Source organism: Notolepis coatsorum, assembly GCF_963971535.1.
Source record: "Notolepis coatsorum genome assembly, chromosome: 18".
In the NCBI taxonomy this organism is placed as follows: domain Eukaryota; kingdom Metazoa; phylum Chordata; class Actinopteri; order Aulopiformes; family Paralepididae; genus Notolepis; species Notolepis coatsorum.
The window spans coordinates 62,645,612-62,663,209 of NC_140182.1; the positions used below are offsets into that span (position 1 = coordinate 62,645,612).

A 17,598-nucleotide genomic window follows, 5' to 3' on the forward strand; every position below is an offset into this window, starting at 1 on the left:
ACTGCTTTAATTGTCTACCCATACTCTGCATGATAGCATGTACAACAGTGGTGAATACACCGCATATTTACACTTATATAAATATCACAGCATAGATACACCCATATTTGTCTGAAGTGAATATACCTGCATATAACCCCTCATATACTTGCTTGTACACCTGGACATACACTTAGCTCTGTATAATAGCATGTACTATAAATTGCTGTATATATACCATATATATTTATTCTCACCGCATATACCACATATATCCTCTGGCTGTACTTACCTGCACATAGTCCTTTACTATATCTATTATGTACATATCCTACTCTTACTAGTTACACTGCTGGCCAGTAGTAGTCATACATACTCTCTATTTATTTAATTCACTCTAGTCTGTACGTATCTGATTAGCACTACACTCAGTAGTACTAATTTGTATATTTTGTAACCAGTTTAACCACCTGTACATTGTATATTGATGTTTTTACTGCTACATTTGCACTATGGTTGGATGCCAGATTTATTTTCGCTGTACTGTACTTGTGCCGTATAATAGAATACATTTGAATATAATCTAATCTAATCTACCAAAAACCGTGGGTGTACATGATGTAAACTCCATGATCAAAACAGCAAAGAAAAAATTCATCAATGACAAAACCGAGGAAAACAAAAACAAACCGCGTGAACTTTGGAAATTACTCAATAACCAACTAGGCTGCAGTAAAAAACTTAAAACCAGATTCTCAAACATAAACATAAAGACGGACAACACGCTCATCACAGAAAAGCTGGATGTAGCCAATTACTTAAATAGTTTCTTCACAAACATAGCCACAACACTGGTAAACAAACTACCCTCCCACTCAGGGCATTATGGGGTAGAACACATAGTAGCTTACTACAAAAACCTAGGGGTCCACAAAGACGACTTCAAACTGGAAATGGTAACAACAGATGAGGTACTCAAAAAACTGAGCGCCCTCCAACCTAACAAGGCCACTGGCCATGACAACATCCCCTCCAAATTCCTCAGAGACTCAGCAGCCGCCATCACCCCAGTCATCACACACATAATAAACCTCTCTATAAAACAGGGACACGTCCCCAAGGACTTCAAAATTGCGAGAGTGACCCCTCTGCACAAAAAAGGCAGTAAATTAGACCCAGGCAACTACCGCCCTGTTTCTATCCTTACCTCCATCTCGAAAGTCATGGAAAAAATTGTATACGAACAGGTCGAAAAATACCTTGCGGAAAAAAATCGAATCTACGAATTCCAATCTGGCTTCAGAACATCCCACTCCACTGACACATGCCTTCTCTATTTAAACGACCACATCAAACAAGAGGTGGACGCGGGCAAATACTGCGGCATGGTCATGCTGGACCTACAAAAGGCATTCGACACTGTCAATCAGTGAATCACACCATTCTGATTGACAAGCTAAAAGCAATTGGTTTTGATAGTCTATCAGTGAGCTGGATGCAATCCTACCTGGAGGGGAGAGAGCAGATGGTGGAGGTAAACGGTACCCTATCCCCCCCCCTCACAGTAAACTGTGGTGTTCCACAAGGAAGCATACTAGGTCCGCTACTGTTCCTAATTTATGCAAATGACATGTCGTCAGCTTGTGACTGCAACTTGTTCCTGTTTGCGGACGACTCAGCCCTGCTGGTCTCTGACAAGAACAAGTTACAGGTTGAAAAAACCCTCAGCTCAGAACTAAGCAAAATCTGCATATGGCTCGCTGATAACAAACTATCATTACACATGGGCAAAACAGAGTCCATTCTCTTCGGTTCAAATAACAAACCTACCAAGATATTACCTACCTGGGTTCCATCCTAGAGGCAAATCTTTCCTGTGACAAAATGGCATCCAATGTAATAAAAAAAGTCAACCAACGAACTCGTTTCTTGTACCGGATCTCCTCACTGGTAAACAAGAATACCCTGAAGACTCTAGCAGGAGCACTCATTCAAGGGTACTACGACTATGCTTGCACCTCATGGTACCAAAGCACCTCAAAGGCGCTAAAAACAAAATTACAAACATCTCAAAACAAACTGGTCAGACTACTGCTTGACCTTACTCCTAGAACCCACCTCACCCCTGCCCACTTTGACAACCTAGGATGGCTTAGAGTAGACGACAGAGTACAGCAACTTGCAATGGGCCTGGTCTACAAGATACACTACACGACCAAGGTACCCATGTACATGACTAAATACTTCCCAAAGGTCAGTGAATACCACGATCACAACACCAGAGGGAGCTCCACAAATCATGTTAAACCCAGATTCGGCTCAAACAAGGGACTAAACACGTTTCGCAATTATGCCACATCAATGTGGAACGCCCTACCCAAAGCTGTAAAGGAATGTGAATCACTACCCACTTTCAAAAACACTCAAAAAACACCTAAGGGAGACTGCAACTCGAAACTGGCCCCTGTAAATGTCCGAACACAACCCCCTCCAATGTACAGTAAATTACCAAGTATGGTCTTGTCAATAATCCAATGTACAGTGTTGTTTGTACAGTTGTACAGTGTCCCCCACCCACCCCTCCTACCCAACCCCCCCCCCCCCCCCCACTCCTACCCAACCCCCCCCCCCACCCACCCAACCACCTCCAATGTACAGTCCCCACCCACCCCTCCTACCCAACCCCCCCCCCCCCCCCACTCCTACCCAACCCCCCCCCCACCCACCCAACCACCTCCAATGTACAGTCCCCACCCACCCCCCCTACCCAACCCCCCCCCCCCCCCCCCACTCCTACCCCCCCCCCCCCCCCCCACTCCTACCCAACCCCCCCCCCCCCCCAACCACCTCCAATGTACAGTCCCCCCCCACCCCCACCTACCCAATCCAATGTACAGTTTCTACGCCTAATGTATATACTCTTTTCTTTCTGGACTCTTTTTGTATCACAAACAGTACTGTAATTGCAAATCTGGTATGTCATAAATGTATAGATGTAGCAGTACTGTCTATCTGTATGTCATGTATGTCATATATGTTACGATGAATTGAAAATGGGGGACCCTGATGTAAACAAGACGAAAGTCTTTCTCTGGTCTGCATCCCCTTAACAATTGTATGTATTGAGCTGTACTGTACTGTACCCATTCTGCAATCTGTTAATAAAGTTTTCATTCATTCATTCATTCATTCATTCATTCATTCACCCATCACTCAGATCGTATGTAATGCGCATGCGTAGTGAGCAGTTAGTTTACATTGTTTGTTTGGATTAGATGGGAACGCCCTGCTTCCGACTGTACGTAATATATTAAACTAGCGTACATTTATCTTATCCCTGACCTCTCCTGTTAACGACCGAAGCCTCGTTAAATGGCTGCTGTTATCATGTGTGTATGTGTGTGTGTGTGTGTGTGAGTGACTGTCTCCACCAACCTGGCATTCGCGTTTTCTGGACTGTTCTTCTTTCACCTCCGTCAGAAAAATACATGGTATTTTCTGTTGAACTGAACCGAGACGTCGCATTTTAATATATCTGTCGTACAAGAATGTACAACAATGTACAAGAATGGCTAATAGTTCATTATAATGCAAGAAATGTTTTTATTTTGGCATCAGTTTGCGCCATGTGCAAACAGCTACTATGCTTTATGCGCATGTGTGATGAGCAATGGAATTATGGGTGTTGTAGTCTCATAAGACCACTACACTTCCGCGTTACATTGAAATCGGGGAGGAGATTGCGGGGGGAGCAAATGAATGAATGTGGATGAGAGCCGTGGTGTAAGTGGTTGCAGATACGGCTGTGGAGGCGCTAGAGACATGATCGAATAGACATTTATGCGCCTCAATCTCCTGAACACGGTGCGACCCATTCCTAATCGATCAGAACTAAATCGGCAGAGAAAACGCCCATTTTAAAGCACCTATTCCCCACGCACATGCGCAGATTGCCCACGGATTGTGACACCACGCACACCCGCCCCGGAATGTTCCATTAGAGGGGGTCTTGTGGTGAGAATGTGAGCGGCAGGTTACGATATTTAAAAAATGGACATTGGCCACCAAAGCAGGCAATTTTGTTTAAATACCGGCACTTTTCAGCAGCTGGCAAGGTACTCATATAGCTAGCCATTTTTTAAATATCGTAACCTGCCGCTCACATTCTCACCACAAGACCCCCTCTAATGGAACATTCCAGGGCGGGTGTCCGCGGCGTCACAATCCGTGGGCAATCTGCGCATGCGTATGGGGAGTAGGTGCTGAAAAAGGGACTTTATCTTAGCAGATTAAGTTCCGATCTATTTGGAATGGGTTGCGCCGTGTTCAGGAGATTCAGGTGCATTAAAAGTATATTCGTTCATGTCTCTAGCACCCCCACAGCCGTAGCTGCAACACCGCAACACTTCCGGGATTCTGAAATCAGGGAGGAGATAGCGGGGGAGCAAATTAATGAATGTGGATGAGAGCCTTGATGTAAGTGGTTGCAGCTACGGCTGTGGGGGTGCTGGAGACATGATCGAATAGACTTTTATGCACCTGAATCTCCTGAACACGGCGCGACCCATTCCAAATCGATCGGAATTTAATCGGCAGAGATAAAGTCGCGAAACCGGGTAGAATGTTCCATAAGTTCCATCCATCCACCTGGAGACTCAATGAGGTAATTGTAGATGTCGCCATAAGACGCGTCTGGCCATTGAGTGGGATAATTTTTCCATTATCCTGTTCGGCTGAAAGGACACTGGCCGAGTAGGCAGGGTATATCTTGCACTGGCCACCGAAGCAGGCACAAGCTCCCCCCTCTGATGGAACGTCCTAACCCGGTTTTGCGCCGTGTCGCGTGCCGTCAGAATACGTTGGCAATCTGCGCATGCGTATGGGGAGTAGGTGCTGAAAAAGGGACTTTATCTTAGCAGATTAAGTTCCGATCTATTTGGAATGGGTTGCGCCGTGTTCAGGAGATTCAGGCGCATTAAAAGTATATTCGTTCATGTCTCTAGCACCCCCACAGCCGTAGCTGCAACACCGCAACACTTCCGGGATTCTGAAATCAGGGAGGAGATAGCGGGGGAGCAAATTAATGAATGTGGATGAGAGCCTTGATGTAAGTGGTTGCAGCTACGGCTGTGGGGGTGCTAGAGACATGATCGAATAGACTTTTATGTGCCTGAGTCTCCTGAACACGGCGCGACCAATTCCAAATCGATCAGAACTAAATCGGCCGAGCTAAAGTCACTTTTTCAGCACCTACTCCCCATACGTATGCGCAGATTGCCAACGGAGTCTGAATGGCGCACGAATGAATGTTGAATGTTCCATCAGAGGGGGGAGCTTGTGGTGGTAGTGTGAGCGGCTATAGACCACTGCACTTAAATATAAACATTAGTCTACCTGGAGACTCAATCAGGTAATTGTAGATGTCGCCATAAGACGCGTCTGGCCATTGAGTGGGATCATTTTTCCATTATCCTGTTTCGACTGAAAGGACACTGGCCACCAAAGCAGGCACAAGCTCCCCCCTCTGATGGAACATTCAACATTCATTCGTGCGCCGTTCAGACTCCGTTGGCAATCTGCACATGCGTATGGGGAGTAGGTGCTGAAAAAGGGACTTTAGCTCTGCCGATTTAGTTCTGATCGATTTGGAATTGGTCACGCCGTGTTCAGGAGACTCAGGCGCATAAAAGTCTATTCGATCATATCTCCAGCACCCCCACAGCCGTAGCTGCAACCACTTACATCAAGGCTCTCATCCACATTCATTCATTTGCTCCCCCCCCTATCTCCTCCCTGATTTCAATATAATGCGGAAGTGCAGTGGTCTATTTTTCTTTCAAAAAATTATATCTTGCAGCATATTTTAAGTTTTTCTTTCTTATATTAAAATATATTTCGTTTTTAAGAATTTGTAAGGGATAGGAAAAAATAAGCATGTGCTTCAGCCTATTCCTTTTTTTCAGTCGTTGGTTTTGGATTTTGTGTGTGAGCTTGCCTTCTTCTTGAATATGTACATTTGTGATTTTTTTCCTTTTTTTCCCCCTTTTGTAAGTCCACACGGGTGTGTTTGATTTGTCTGTAAACAAGACCGAAAAATAAACATCATTCATTCAGATGAGGAAAGGAGAGAGCGAGATGAGGCCAGGAGAGAGAGAGATGAGGCCAGCAGAGAGAGATAGATGAGGCCAGGAGAGAGAGAGATACTGCGCTGGAGAACTGGTCCAAAGAGCGATTGTCCGCAGATGCTTTCCGAGGGAATGACACAAAGTGCAAGGTCATGACTGGCCTTACTTGGAATGGGTTCAGTGCTCTCTATCAGTACCTGAATCAATTCATCACATCCTCTGAATCCAAACATTTGCGACTATCATCAGAGACGCCACCCCCCCATCAATGAAAGCCAAATTTCCCCGCCTGACTTCAATTATTGACTGTTTTGAAATTCGAATGTATCACCCAAAGCCAGAGCTAAATGTTACTCCTCCTACAAAAAGTGGACCACTGTTAAGTACTTCATTGCATGTAGTCCTGCAGGCAGCATCATCTTCCTCTCCAAAAGCTGGGGTGGGAGAGCCTCTGATGTTAAGATTGTGAGGGAGTCTGGTTTCCTCTCACCTCTGTACCACCAACCAGGGGACCAGGTAATGTTGCTTTCTACACACAGTATCATGATCATTATGAATGGTTTAAATGCTTTTGTACTCATGGTCAGTTTTAATTGAATCTGTTGTTTTTTTGGAACTGTACATAGCCATTTTGTTATTTACATTTTATATAGTATAATATCTACATCCTGTTATCTGCACTGCACACTTTTTAGAACTATATAGTCATCTTTATTTTAGTCAAAATAGAATTTCACTCTTTCTTTGCTGTAAGGTACTGAAATACGTGACAATAAAGGAACCTGAATCTGTACTATAAAGACTTAACAATATAGGCGAGTCAATATATGGTTTAACCCCAAAAAAATTTATACAAAAGGTTTTTCAATGGATTCTGGTAGTATTGGGCGTGCTAAATAACATACTAAAAGTCGACCAAAATCGACCCCTCCGAAAGCCGTCATTTCCAAGATGGCGTCCCAGATGGCGCCGGGGCGATTAAAATGGCTATATCTCAAATTAAGAAAATGGTGCAAAGGATTTCTCAACTGATTCTGGTACCTCTGGGCATGCTCACTAACATACTAAAAATCTAGGAAAATACACCTTCCAGAAAGGCTTCATTTTCAAGATGGCGTCCAAAATTGCGGCTGGCCAAGCTTAAAATGGCTATATAATATGTCAATATAAAAATTATATAAATGATTTTGTCATTTGATTCTGGTACCCCAAGTACCCCTAGACATACTTAGGAACATACTAAAGTTTTAGGGAAATACACCTTCCGAAGAGGCTTAATTTTCAAAATGGTGTCCAAAATGACGACTGGGAGCTTAGAATGCCTGTATCTCAAATGGGAAAACATTTCTAAAGGATTTATAAACTGATTCTGGCACCTCTATACATTAATAATGAGCAAAATATCTAGCTAAATATATCTGCTAGGAATGCATCATTTGCATCATCAAAATGGCTGCCTGTAGCTTATTTTGGCTAAAATTTAAATTGGTTATTATATTCAACCTAGAAAGCTGGCTTTGGTGTTGAACACAAAATAAATGACCCACTTATTGTGGTCTTTAGGCCTACTCATCATCTTCAGGATCCTCTGGGAGAAACTTGACATGGTCCACAGACAGTAGTACAAGGTAGTCCATATTTTCTGCATGAGCAGCGAAGTGTCTTGCAGGCAGTGGTACAGTTACAATGAATGACCTTCAAGAGACTGTCTGGAGCAGCATTCATTGTTGACATGAGTGGGACAAATCTATTGTCCTGCAGGTTCCAGCCCCAGTCTAGAGCATCTATACCATCATCTGTTCCCATCCAGACCATGACCTGGTAGTATGCTCTACGACAGTGGAATTTGGTAGCAGATTCAGTTGGTGGTAGACGTTCAGGCCTTACCGTTGATGAAGCTGAGACAACCTTCTTGCTGAAAATGTTATATCTCATTTTTGCAAGCGAATCTGTGCACTTTCCACCAAAAAAGACAGCCATTGCTTGGCACCCAAGGTCATCGATCACATCTGTTGTCTGGTTTGGTACAGTGAATGCATTGGCACAAGCCTGAAGGACAGGATCCCCTTTTACAAGTTTTTGGAATGCTGTCTTTTTGCCAACTCCGAAGATCCGGGAAGTTGTGTCACAGCCAGTCACAGCATGGATGAACAGCAACTGAGAACACACATCCTGTCCGAGTACTTCTTTCAAATGGTTTATGGCGTACACTTTAAAACTGCCATCAGCTTTCGACTTGTCTGATCTGAAATAAAGGCCCTTGTACAAGTACAAACAGTGTCTCAAGCGAACGCCGGTGGTCTCGCGAGAGGTTAAGCGTTGGACCGTGACGTCAGTAGAGTCACTCCAAGCAGTGCTGGGAAGCACAGAATGGAGTGTACTCCGTGATAACACAGCCAATATTAACGAATACACCGAAACGGTGATTGACTATGTCTGTACTCAGGTAGAAGTAATAATCCCCACCACCAAAATTAATATCTACCCAAACCAAAAGCCCTGGGTAGACAAATCCGTCCGTGAGGCTCTGAAAGTGCGCACATCAGCATACAACACCGGGCTGGTGACAGGCAACATGGAAGAACACAAGATGGCAAGATACAACGTCAGGAGAGCAGTAATAGAGGCAAAACGGCGTTACAGGGATAAAGTTGAACTTCAGTTTGAACAGGCTGACTCTAGAGGCATGTGGCAGGGCCTCAGAACAATGACAGACTACAAAGGAACCCCCCTCAAACTGAACAGTGACATCTCCTTAGCAAATGATCTCAACTCCTTCTATGCGAGGTTTGAGGCTGTGAATAACAACACCAGCCTACAAACCACGGCAATGGGGGGGGGGGGGTCTGCTGATGGAGACTCAGTGTTCAGGGTAACAGAGCATGAGGTGAGACGGATCTTTAAAAAAGTGGATATCAGGAAGGCAGCAGGACCGGACGGCATCCCCGGCCGCGTCCTAAAAGTCTGTGCCGACCAACTGGCCCGGTATTCACTGACATCTTCAACCTGTCCTTGGAACAGGCCGTCATCCCCACCTGTCTGAAGAAGTCCACCATCATCCCTGTACCCAAAAAATCTACGCCCGCTTGCCTCAACGACTACCGCCCTGTAGCCCTCACCTCCATAGCCATGAAGTGCTTTGAGAAGCTAGTGAAGGGCTACATCTGTTCCTCCCTCCCCATCAACCTGGACCCTCTGCAATTTGCATATCGCCCCAACAGGTCCACGGAGGACGCCATAGCCCATGTGCTGCACACAGCAGCATCACATCTGGACAAGAGGAAGGGGAACTATGTGAGAATGCTGTTCATCGACTACAGCTCAGCATTCAATACCATAGTCCCCTCCAAACTCATAGCCAAGCTCAGGGACCTGGGCTTGAACTATGACCTGTGCCAGTGGGTCCTGGACTTCCTGACGGGCAGACCCCAGGTGGTAAGAGCCGGCAACTGCACCTCCTCATCCATCACGCTCAACATAGGGGCCCCCCAGGGCTGTGTTCTGAGCCCCCTCCTCTACTCCCTGTACACACATGACTGCGTAGCACAGCGGAACAACAACACCATCATCAAATTTGCTGATGACACAGTAGTGGTGGGCCTGATCTCTGCCAACGACGAAAGGGCCTACCTGGAAGAGGTAGAGAACCTGTCACAGTGGTGTCAGGAGAACTGCCTCTCCCTGAACGTCAGCAAAACAAAAGAGATGATTGTGGACTTCAGGAGGTCGGGGGTCAAGGACTACAGCCCCCTCAGCATCGACGGGGCACCAGTTGAGAGAGTGAACAGTTTCAAGTACCTCGGAGCCCACATATCCGAGGACTTGACATGGACCACACACATTGACAGTGTTGTGAAGAAGGCACGACAACGCCTCTACTTCCTCAGGCGCCTAAGGAAGTTCCAAGTCAGTCAGAAGATCCTTAGGAACTTCTACTCATGTACAATAGAGAGCATCCTGACCGGCAACATCACCTCCTGGTTTGGGAATAGCACTGCACAAGACCGTAGCAGACTACAAAGAGTGACACGTTCAGCCGAACGCACAATTAGAGGGGGGCTTCCCACCCTCCAGAACATTTACAACAAGCGGTGCAAGGGGAAGGCTAAGAGAATTATTAAGGACTCGAGCCACCCGAACAACTGCCTCTTTGAACTGCTGCCGTCAGGCAAGCGATACCGGAGTCTTATGGCGAGCACAGAAAGACTCAGAAGGAGCTTCTATCCCCAGGCCATCAGGCTGCTAAACGAACAATAATCGCTAAACGAACAATAATCACTATGCAACAACCATCAAATGCACACAGCACACACACCCACACGCACACACACACTCACTCAAACAAACAACACACTGCAGCACCCACTCTCCACACTTTAGATCACACAAACACACTTACACTTTATATTTATTGATAAAGGATTTGCACTACAACTCGTACACCTACTGTGAATTGTACCTAAACTGCACCTCGTCCATTTATGCCTTGCACTATATAGTATTGTATATTAGTACACTGCACAGTATTGTATATTGTATGGTAACTACGTCTACGAACATTGTACATATGTCTAAACTGAACACTGTGACCTCTTTTTTTTTCTTCTAATTTTTACTATGTTTTTATTTCATACTATCTTGTCATGCACAGTCTCTGGAGCGCAACAGTAAGAAGCATTTTGTACAAAAGTATTCTGTACTTCTGTATGACAACTATTAAAGAAACTTGAAACTTGAAACTTGAAACTTGCTATCTCTCTGTGCATAGTAAAGAAGTAAGACGAGGAGATCAGTATCTTCTCCAATCAGCGTCGTGGTGTGAAGAAGAGATGATCCCACTGCGGCCCTTACTATGTCTACATCAGCATCTCCAAGTGAATTGACCACAGTGCAATCCCGTTCTTTCAGTTCATCACTTATCATGTGGATCAGTTTCTGTTTATTCAGATCTCTTGACAGGAACTCCTCCTTCTTACCTGAGAACTCTGTCTCAGCAGTGAAGTTGACAATGGGATGAATATTGTTTCCTCTTCTTTGATGTGTGTTGTCTTTAATGGATGGCCCATCCTCATAGCCATCAAACACAATGGTTGTAGCTGAGCCATAATGTTGGATGGTGAAGTCTGCATATGACTGTGCAATTTTACCATAGCTTTGTCCGTGCTTCCATTGTATTCGGTGAAGGAGTGAACCACCATCAAGAACATAATGCTCCGTTTCTGGTACAGAATCTAGGATTGCATCACTTGCATGATCACAGATCGCGTGCGCTAGTTGTGGTTTATCAGCTTTGCGGAAGACGTTTCCGGCTTCAAAGAGGGCAGGAGGGAAAGGACTGAGTTCGTAACGCATAACCTCCTCCAATGACAGCTCTCCAGTTTGGGAGACAATAAGGAAACGTTGAAAAAGAAGTGCAGAATCAATGATTCGATCAGGAGCAACCTTGATAGACGATTTTTGTCCAAGGGTTATGGCTTTATCCTTTCTACTAAATGAAAATGTGAATGCCGGCTGTCCGATCATTTTGTGCATGATGTTGCGTCCAACAGAGTCATAATCATGCACGTTCACTCCATCCTCAGCGACAACACCTGTAACAACATTCCTTAAAGAAGAGTCTGGAGAGAAAGGTGAACATATAGCAAGTTTTGAAGTGATCTTCTCCAGGTCAGCAGCATCCCTTTTCATCCTTGCCTCTGTTGAATCCTTGTGCTGTTCTGATGTTGTGTATGTCTGGTTTGAGAACTCCTGCATTGCGGTGTTATACTCTGATGTTATGCCCTTTGACATTGTCCAAAGGGATCTCTGATTGTCGGTCATTCCACTTCCATGTGTCATCCCTCCTGTAGTCTTCAATGACCTCATCAATGTTGTTTCGATTACAAGATCTGAGCTGAGGCCTGCCCATGATTGGCTGCTGCGACGGATAACATGAAAACCCTTTTCAAATTGTCTGAAGACATCTGGGTGGTTGATGTGAAGCTGACTCATCTCTTGGACATAAAAGTGTGCCGATTTCAAGTAATTGTAATGCCCAGCCGCAGCGAATATCGGCATGCATTCAGAAACAGCGCGTAGGTGCAAAAGCCAGGAACCTGTGCGATCTGCTGTTATTAGTGACCTAGCAACTTCTAACATGTGTTGGTAATTTAGCCACAACTGACTAGTTTTGGATCTAGCACACAGTTCCATCTTCCTTTTTCCCAGCTCTTCATTTATTGTAATGAGGGTCTCTGATGTGAACACTGTTTCCAATGGCATTTCACCCTTAACTATTGAGGTATACATTGCTTCAGACTGTTCAACCATTGCTGCAAATTCATGACTATCATCTACCATTTCTGATATTATCATGCGGTTAAGACATTTGTCAACCAGAAGATGGCCACGGAATGCTCTCTGAACTGATTTGCCTGTCATCATATGGGCTACTGAGTTCTCCCCATAGACTACCCCTAGAATGTCCTTAAGTCCTGTACCGTCCATCAGTGTACCAATTGCTCCTAGCAAATTCATAAATGTGTGAAATCCTCCTAGGAGCAGGACAAAGGACTTGAGGTGACTGCCCCGTGGTGAATCTAGGATTATCTCTGCTGCTTTCCAATATAGGGGTTGGTCAAATGTAACTACTGGGGCAAGGTGGTGTTTGGATGCCAGACCACAAATGAACTCCAGTGTTGACAGAATGCATGTTTTGTCTCCGGAGTACATGTCTATCATTAGTAAGTATCTCACTGAAGACTGCCCTGGATGTTCATCTCCCTTATGAATAATGTGCATCATCCCCTGCCAACCAGGTGCAGGCTGTTTGAAATTGAACGATAACTCCCAAAGCAGATCAACCATCTTGTTACATTCTGCGAGTCTTGGAAGTTCTTTAAATGTGGTGTCTCTGCAAAAGTGTTTGGCAAAGTGATAATCTATTATCACAACTTTTGACCTCTGCACAAGATTCAGTTCATTAATTCTGAACCTCGGAATCCTTTGGTCTGTCTTCTGTCCTGGTGTCAAGGCAGCTATCATGCCCATCCCATGAAATGCCCATCCCATGAAATGTCCCTTTCCCATCAATTGTTAGAATATTATGATCTACATTGTCTGCAGCAAATAAGACGGTCGTGTTCAACACATCAATATCCTTACCAAGCATGTTTGGTGCAGTACAATTTGCAGCATTCATTTCAAACCTCTGCAGTTCAGAATAGGAAGAGCAGAATCCCATCTTATTCAGCATATCTACAATGAACCGAGACCGGTTTAAGTGGTGCATTTGCACTGCTAGGCCAATTTGCAAAGGGGCAAGGACAGCTCGTGGTCGGACTGCCTGTATGATTGCGTGGCCAATACTAGCAATTTTCTGCTCTGTCTCTTTACCGACAAACAAAGCTTTTAACACAATGTGGAGTGATTGTGGAATATAATCAAGGGCATTCTGTAGTTTTAGTGTCTCTGTAGTCGGGTACTCATTAACAGGTGGAACATTAGTCATTATGTCACTTTTTATGAGTTTTGCAGCTGTTTCAAGTAAGTGTCTCTTCTCAGACTCTTCATCACTGTTTTGTTTTGTGTTGTTATAGTAGGATCTGAGTATGTCTGATGTTTTCTCTCTTATTGTAACAATACAATCCAAGCCATCTCCTTCTGCAATAAAAAAAAGAAAGAAAGAAAGAAACTGATTCAGAAAAAGAAGGCTTCAACTATGGTAGTTTGGGAGCTGGAGAGTGCAAACACCTCTAACTATAACAACTATAATGGTCAAAAAGAAGGCTTCAACTATGCTAGCTTGAGAGCTGAGAGTGCAAACACCTCTGTCAAAGACTAGAATGAAACTGGGGCTTAAATAACACTGCCAGGTCAGACACGCCCAGGCATGCCCAAACACAGGACTAGGTCAGAAAAGAAAGAAAGAAACTGATTCAGAAAAAGAAGGCTTCAACGATGGTAGTTTGGGAGCTGGAGAGTGCAAACACCTCTAACTATAACAACTATAATGGTCAAAAAGAAGGCTTCAACTATGCTAGCTTGAGAGCTGGAGAGTGCAAACACCTTTTTTAGTAAGCTATTTGTATAGTCATTTTAAGCTCCTGGGCGCCAGTTTGGACGCCATCTTGAAAATGATGCCTTTCCGGAAGGTGTATTTTCCTAGATTTTTAGTATGTTCACAAGCATATCTAGAGGTACCAGAATCAAGTGAAAAATCATAGTTATATATTTTTTTCTATTGAGATATATAGCCATTTTAAGCTTGGTCTGCCGCCATTTTGGACGCCATCTTGAAAATTAAGCCTTTCTGGAAGGTGTATTTTCCTAGATTTTTAGTATGTTAGTGAACATGCCCAGAGGTACCAGAATCAGTTGAGAAATCCTTTGCACCATATTCTCAATTTGAGATATAGCCATTTTAATCGCCCCGGCGCCATCTGGGACGCCATCTTGGAAATGGCGGCTTTCGGGGGGGTCGATTTTGGTCGACTTTTAGTATGTTATTTAGCACGCCCAATACTATCGGAATCCATCGAAAAACCTTTTGTATCAATTTTTTTTGGGTTAAGTGCTTTTTTTTCATAGATTGACTCGCCTAATACCTCTGACACATTACTTGTTTCAGATCTTGGCAGATAGAGGATTCACGTTAGAGGATGACTTCTCTCTGCTTGGCGCCACACTCTACACTCCAGCCTTCACTCGTGGCAGGAAGCAACTCCCCGCAAAAGATGTCGAGGAGTCAAGAATGAAGTCGAGGATCCGGATCCACATTGGTAAGTTAATTTATTAGTTTATTAGGTAATTTTTCTATAATGAAGTATGGAAATACAGAAGCTGATTTATAAAAATGCAGGTGTATCTTTTTTTTTTTTTTTTTTTTGGTCTTTTTCCCCCTCCATTTTCCTCCGATTTTCTCCCATCCCAATGTTAGTCGTATGCCAATTCCCAGTCCCTTCCTGGTCGCTGCGCACTTACCCCCCACAGTCAGATCATCTGGGAGAGTGGAGGCTACCACGTGCTTCCTCCGACACACGTCCAGCCAATCACCGCTTCTTTTCACCTGGCAGCGCGGATTCTCATTGAGAGGGCGTAGCGTGTGGGAGGACCACACTATCCCCCTCACGTCCAATCCGCGCTTAGCAGGCGCCCCGACCGAACTGTAGGAGTCGCTGTTTACAACGACCCGGACCCACCCCGCCAGCTTCTCCCACCCTCTGATACTGCCAATTGTATCAGTGCAGACGGCCAGCCAAGCTGGTGACAACCCCGGAGCTGTGAGCTGGATTCGAACAGGCAAATCCAGCTCAGCTCCGGGGCTGGTGACGAACGCAATCTCCGCTCGGCCACCTAACCGCCTCAATGCAGGTGTATCTTAATAAATTTGAATATTGAGTTTTTAAAACGTATTTTAGTAATTCAATTCAAAAAGGCACTGTACACTGTACATTGGAATACTGACAAAGCCATACTTGGTAATTTACTGTGCAACTGGGTTAGGACATTTGTAGGGGCCAGTTTCGAATTGCAGTCTCCCGTAGGTGTTTTTTTAGAGTGTTTTTGAAAGTGGGTAGTGATTCACATTCCTTTACAGCTTTGGGTAGGGAGTTCCACATTGATGTGGCATAATTGCGAAACGTGTTTAGTCCCTTGTTTGAGCCGAATCTGGGTTTAACATGATTTGTGGAGCTCCCTCTGGTGTTGTGATCGATTGATTTTTTTTATTACATTGGATGCCATTTTGTCACAGGAAAGATTAGCCTCTAGGATGGAACCCAGGTAGGTAATTTCATCTTTCCTTGTGACAATATTGTCACCCACTGTAACCGAGAAGCCGTCGGTCTTGCTGAGTTTGTTATTTGAACCGAAGAGAATGGACTCTGTTTTGCCCATGTGTAATGATAGTTTGTTGTTGGCGAGCCATATGCAGATTTTGCCTAGTTCTGAGCTGAGGGCTTTTTCAACCTGTAACTTGTTCTTGTCAGAGACCAGCAGGGCTGAGTCGTCCGCAAACAGGAACAAGTTGCAGTCACAAGCTGACGATATGTCATTTGCATAAATTAGGAATAGTAGCGGTCCTAGTATGCTTCCTTGTGGAACACCACAGCTCACTGTGAGGGGGGGGGGGATAGGGTACCGTTTACCTCCACCATCTGTTCTCTCCCCTCCAGGTAGGATTGTATCCAGCTCACTGATAGACTATCAAAACCAATTGCTTTTAGCTTGTCAATCAGAATGGTGTGATTGACAGTGTCGAAGGCCTTTTGTAGGTCCAGCATGACCATGCCGCAGTATTTGCCCGCGTCCACCTCTTGTTTGATGTGGTCGTTCAAATAGAGAAGGCATGTGTCAGTGGAGTGGGATGTTCTGAAGCCAGATTGGAATTCGTAGATTAGATTTTTTTTCCGCAAGGTACTTTTCGATCTGTTCGTATACTATTTTTTCCATGACTTTCGAGATGGATGTAAGGATAGAAACAGAGCGGTAGTTGCCTGGGTCTAATTTACTGCCCTTTTTGTGCAGGGGTGTTACTCTCGCAATTTTGAAGTCCTTGGGGACATGAGTCACACTCACAATACATCACTCAGCAAAAAACAAGAATCAAAACAAAAATGTGCAAACTTATATGCGTTCCCTCAACTTTGCCACTGCAGCCAACCAAATTGCGATATCAGATTCCCTAACCCCTATAACACGTGCCGTGGATATCTCCAAATAGATCACGTCAAGGTAGGTGAGAAACCATACCTTTGGACAGAGTCTGTCTGGGTGAAACCAGCGTGAGGCAATACATTTTTTTGCGGCTGTGAGGCCGGCCAAAATGAGTTTTTTCACCTGTATAGAGGTCGGTAATTTAGAGAGATCATTCAATAATAATACAGAAGGAGATACAGGTATGGTTAGAGAGAAAATGTCTGAGAGCTGATATGTAACATTTTCCCAAAAAATCACAACAGGAGGGCATTCCCAGTACATATGCATAAATGTACCTGTGGCTCCATTTGGACACAAGGTACATAGAGAGTCAGGTCTGAGACCCATTGAATTCAATCGTCTAGGGGTTAAATAAGTCCTATGAATAAAATTTAGATGAATCTGTTGGTGATCTGGGTTGTGTGAGGATAACCGAACATTTTCCCAGACTGCATCCCAATCAAAATCTACATCCAACTCCGGGACATCCTTTCTCCAAATCGTATCCAGGGGGAGCTCTTTATACGAGGTCATGAGTAAATGGCGATAGAAGTCAGAAACGAAGCCTCTTGATGTCTCTTTGTCATAAAAGAATTTGTGAAAGTGGTGATGCACTAGTGGAGCGTCCCATGGCACGCCATGAGCCTTCAGAGCTGCTCTTATTTGTAAATAAAAGAAAAAGGAGGTTCCGGGGAGATCATATCCGTTGGATATATCCTGGAAAGAGCGGAGACCAGAGTTATCGAAGATATCCCCCAATGTGTGGATGCCTTTCTTTTCCCATCTAGGGTACCTAATAGGTTGTTGTCCAATAAGG

General features: G+C 44.5%; 1 protein-coding gene across 1 annotated transcript in view; it reads right to left on the minus strand.

Annotated features, from left to right (window-relative positions):
- The window catches only part of rlig1 (RNA 5'-phosphate and 3'-OH ligase 1), a 47,035-nt gene extending 43,420 nt beyond the window's left edge, over positions 1-3,615 (minus strand). Inside the window, exon 1 of the mRNA XM_084335332.1 lies at positions 3,415-3,615. Coding sequence (XP_084191458.1) covers positions 3,415-3,504 — 90 coding nt within the window. The 5' untranslated portion in view covers positions 3,505-3,615. The remainder of the gene's footprint in view (positions 1-3,414) is intronic.
- Positions 3,616-17,598: the final 13,983 nt, after the last annotated feature.